The sequence below is a fragment of the Acanthisitta chloris genome, unplaced genomic scaffold, assembly GCF_000695815.1.
Source record: "Acanthisitta chloris isolate BGI_N310 unplaced genomic scaffold, ASM69581v1 scaffold36184, whole genome shotgun sequence".
In the NCBI taxonomy this organism is placed as follows: Eukaryota; Metazoa; Chordata; class Aves; order Passeriformes; family Acanthisittidae; genus Acanthisitta; species Acanthisitta chloris.
The window spans coordinates 16,557-21,408 of NW_008670415.1; the positions used below are offsets into that span (position 1 = coordinate 16,557).

At 56.0% G+C, this 4,852-nt stretch overlaps 1 protein-coding gene across 1 annotated transcript in view; it reads right to left on the reverse strand.

Moving 5' to 3' along the window:
- Positions 1-4,852, reverse strand: part of DSCAML1 (Down syndrome cell adhesion molecule like 1) — a gene marked incomplete at both ends in the record, with an annotated part of 23,775 nt that overhangs the window by 16,526 nt on the left and 2,397 nt on the right. The window contains 2 exons of the mRNA XM_009073679.1: positions 2,319-2,591; positions 4,537-4,833. Of these exons, the coding sequence (XP_009071927.1) occupies positions 2,319-2,591; positions 4,537-4,833 (570 nt within the window). The remainder of the gene's footprint in view (positions 1-2,318; positions 2,592-4,536; positions 4,834-4,852) is intronic.

Genomic DNA, 4,852 nt, shown 5'->3' on the forward strand with positions numbered 1-4,852 from the left:
GCGGGCAGCGGCGCGGGGGCTCGAGTTCCTGGGCCCGTGGAGCCAGTGCTGCCTGTTTTCCATAATTAATGAATAATTAATTGGGAATGCACTGCAGTCTATTGCAGAGCGGGGATGGGCTTGTGGATCTGCACCTCTCCCAGCACACCCCTCTGGCTGCTGCCAGGAGAAGGACAGGCTCCCTCTCCCCCTGCTCCAGATCCCTGAACCAGAGCTCACAACTTGCCTCTCCTTCCCAAATCACTTCCCACTGGGATTCTCCTTTCTCCAGGGCTGCCAGGAGCTTGCATAGCTGCAGCAGGATCCAGCCACAGCCCAGAGCACTGCACGAGGGTCTCCCTGCCCACAGTGCCTGGCCCAGCAGCTCAGGTCCAGAGGGGACCCCAGAGAACATCCTCTGCCCTCCCATGGGGTGAAGCATCACCACACAGTGCCCTGGTGGTGCCAGCTGTGGGGCTGGTGTCAGTACCGTGCTCCCCAGGACACCTCAGCCACCTGAGCAGAGCTGCCCCAAGCAGCACCAAACCCACATGGGATTAATTAAAACCTTCAAAGATGTCTGCAGGAATAAGGAGCTGTCAGGGCACCTTGGAGCCAGCTGGATGCTGGATTGTGCTGCTGGGGAAGAGGCTCCAGCAAGCAAACCCGAGTGGCTGCAAAGCCCTATGGAGTGGGGAGGTTTGAAGCTGAGCTCCCCCAGCTAAGCAGCAGCAGCTACGTCTGGACAGGATCTTCCCTCGGCGCAAGACAGGGGAGATGCCTCACGAGCAGGGCTAGGGCTGCCTGCCTGCCCCCTTTCCTGGGGGAGCAGTGCTGGAGGGAGCTGTAAAGCTTTTACTGCCACATGCTTGGAAGGACCTGCATAACTCACTGGTGGCACTTCATGTGGCCGTAAAACCTTTACGGCGCTCCGTGCCATCCCGTGCTCCTCGCTCTACGCAGCTGTGTTTATTCACTCCCTGACTCTCTTGTAGGGCTTTGCCATTCTTTCCCAGAGGCCTTTTATCCGATGGCCAGAGGAAATAAGGGATCCAGCCAGTGGGCTGGGTGTAAATCTGCAGCAGCTGGAATGAAGATGTGTGGCCTGCACGGCTCTCCCACCCGCTCGCCGTCCTCAGCCTGTCACCGGCCACTAATCGAGGCAGTAAATCCACTTGGGGAAGGGTTCACTAGTGGCTGCTTCCCAGAAAACACAGATCCTCAGCTGAACTTCAGCATCCTGCACCCTCCAATGGCACCTCCCAGCAAATCCTGTTATTTAACAGCACACACACATCCTGAGGTGCTCTCTCCACACTAGCCCTGCCTGTCCCAGTTGTCCCAAGACAAGTCCAGCATCTCTGGCCTCTTTTCAAGCCCTGGGGCTACACATAGACAGAGATTTATGTAAGGTGAGGAAAACAGGGGTGGCCGTGCCCTGCAGACCCACGGGGCAAGAAGTCCTCCCTGCATCACCCTTAGATAGGTTATCCACAGCCTCCTCTTCCCTTTGGAAAGCCTTGTAGAAGAGCATTAGCTAATCAAGTGGCAGCATCTCTAATCAGCTTGATGCACTCTCTCGCCAACCTGATTCCTAATAAGAAAATGGTGTCTGGGAGGGGAGGGAGGGGGATCAGAGTAAATCCAGTCCATGGTTACCCCGCTGGGTGAGCAGGAGGACGACAATTGGCCGTCCCCGTCCCCAGCGCCGCCGTGTTTGTCTGAATGATTTACTGCAAACACCGAGCTGGCAGCGGGCAGAGACGACCCGACAACTCTGAGGATGGAGATACGGGAGCACCGCGCGCTCCCAGCGCAATCTCGGCGAGTCACTGGGAGGGAATGCATCCGGCTCAATTCATTAGGACTGATAGCTCCCTCAATGGGGCTGAATAATTGATGGCCTGGAGAAGCTTTTAAGATGTTCTGTGCGCTCGGAAGACCGAGAATATTATTTTTTTAAAAGCTAGCACACACAGAAAAACATCGGTGAAGGTGATCCAAGCAAAGGTTAGATGTTTTAATACGTTATGTTTACACCATAAATCCTTGCTCCACCACTTGTAAGGGGAAATGGATACAGCGTGGCTCGGGGCAGCTGCTGGGACACACACAGGACCAGGTAGCCGCTCCAGCAGGAGCTGAGCCGGTTCCTGAGGGCTGTGGTGGTGGGAGTTGGGATCTCATCCACAGTGACTGCGGAGCACAGCCACCACTTGGCCACGGGATCCCCTATGTAGTGCTCCTCAGCCTCCATCCCACAGCGGGGACATCCCCAACATGACCTCTCCATCCATCCATCCATCCATCCATCCATGGAAACCTCCCCACTCTCTTACCTTTGACCGTGACGTGGACGCTCTGGCTGATGGAGAGCTGGGGCTGGATCAACACGCTGCACAGATACTCTCCTTCATCCATGCCTTTCTGCACATCCATCAGCTTTAGAGTCCCGTTCTCAAAGACCACTTGGCGGTGGTTATCAGGCAGCAGCAAAGAGTCCTTGTACCACTTGATGGAGTAATATGGGTACCCAATCACCCTGCAGTTGATGAAAGTGTCCCTACCCGCGACCGCTGTTATGTTCTTCATGGCTCGGATGCTCGGGGGACCTACATATTTGGGAGGAAGGAAGAGGCAGGCTAGGTTAATTCCGAAGGGCAGTTTGCTTGCATGCAGATCTGCTGCTATTTTGGAGTGAGCTTCACAGGCAAAGGAGGTAACCAGAACAGGTGGGAGCCAGCCTGGTTTGGGTAAGGAGCTGGCACAGGCTCCTCTGAGCACGTGTGGGGAAAGCCACTCCTGGGCTGCAACCTCCAGCTACACCTACTCACACATGCCTACAAACAGGGACGTGGTCCTGGGTCACACTTCAAATAGCAAATTCCACCCCAGTTTTGCAGATGCCTCAGTGCTGGGGAAGCTGAGCCCAGGCACACCACTGCTACCCACTGCAGGAGGTCAGACAGTGTCTGGGAGCACAGCGTGTTTCTGCACCGTGGCCACCCAGCACACCTCCACCTGTCTCCTCCAGCAGCACCTGCAGCCACGGGAGCTGTGGGACAGCTCCCCACCATCACAGCCCCTCTCTGCCTCTCCCAGAAGGAAGCTGCCTGTGTTGTGCCAAACATCCTTGGCAAATGCTGCTACAGGAACGTGACTTTCACCAGCAAACATACTTCACCTGCCCTAACCCCCACACTTCTGAGCCCCCCACTGCCAGGCTGGGTATCACTGTAATGCCAGAAGGACACCAGTTTCTGACTGGCTCTGGTGCTGCCTAAGGACTGGGAGAATGCTGCAGGTGAACCTTTAAACGAGAGGTTTCATGCATCGATAATTACATTGTTCTCTCAGCCGCTGCATAAAATAGCAAAGTAATCTAAAGATTAACCCTGTCTTGACTCCTCATCCTGAGGGCGTAGCAGGATAACAGCTTAACAGACACTCAGGATCGGCTGATGGACAGTGTTTCTCAGTCTGGGACACGTTTAGAGAAGGAGCAGGAGAAAGGAATTAGCATCTCGCCCTGTAACCATCTCTCAGGCCTGTCTGAGGGACATGCTCTGTGCCAGGGAAAAAGACACCCGAATCTTATCTAGTGACAGCCCGTCAAGAGCTGGGAGAGGGGGAAAAGGGAGGCAAGGGAACATCCTCATTGAAAACGCTGCTCTGGCTTCTCACGGCTGAGGGATGAACTTGCTCCAAATTCAGCAGTAAACGGCAGCAAAATTCCGACTCTCCTGGGATCCCAGCCAAAAAGCCACTAGATCCATTTCAAACCTGAGACACAGACAAACACAGCCCTTCAACCCTCGTTCTCAGCAGACAAATAAATGCTCCCTTATCTTGTCTCGCTCCCACCTGTAAGCCTGGGAGCTTTAATTGGGGATTATTAATGGGCAGGGGCTTACAGCATACCCCGTGCCTGAGAGCGCTCCCGAAACGCGCCGAGCAACACGCTCCAGCCGTAATAACACGGTGATTAACGCGGCCATGGCTTTTAGCAGACAAAGAAAATACAGACATGACAAATCAAAGCTCATTTTCCACGATTTCACGTGCTGCCTCATCATCGTTTGTCACGGAGATCCCTGTGCTGGTGGGTGGCTGCCAGGAAGCCAAGCTCCCGTTGGGAATGAAGGGCGGCTGGGAGAGCACGGGGGGCCTGGGACGCTTCTGTGCCCATCACACCTTCCCCAGGCATGGATGGGGTCCCTCAGGTCTGCACAGACTCTAAGGCAGAGGCTTGGTGGGGTGAGGGTGGACCCCAATGAGGAGAGTGCTGCCCTTCGGCTCCAGCTCTCCAAGGCTCTGGAATTGCTTTCCACTGTGTTAAACTCCCTGCTTTAAGCACTGGTTAGGCTCAACCCCACGGGCAGGCGTGTGAGCGGGACAGGAGCAGGGAGCTCAGGGGGTGAGGTTGGGATAGCCAGGGAGACCCACACGGCTGGGAAGAGGAGGGGAGAGGCGAGGAGGAACGATCAGCCGGGGAACAGAACGAAACCAAAAGCCCAGTTAAAAGTCCTATTCTGATATTTAAAAGTAGACAGGCACCTCTTACGTTTATTCGCGCTTGGTATTCGGCGCTGCCCACCGAGTTCCGCGCGGTGCACCGGTACACGCCGCCGTCCTTGATCTGCGGGCTGGTCACGTTCATGTGGCTGACGGTGGTGCCATCGGACATGGTGTACTGGTTGGTGCGGTGCCCGCTGTCCCGCGGGATGGGCTCGTCGTCCAGCGCCCAGGTGACGGTCGGCGGGGGAGCCCCCTTGGCCGCGCACATCAGGGAGAACTGCTCCCCGGGGTTGACCACCTTCTCGCTGAAGGAGGAGACGATGCGGGGGGTCCCATCTGGGGGGCACCCAGCGGG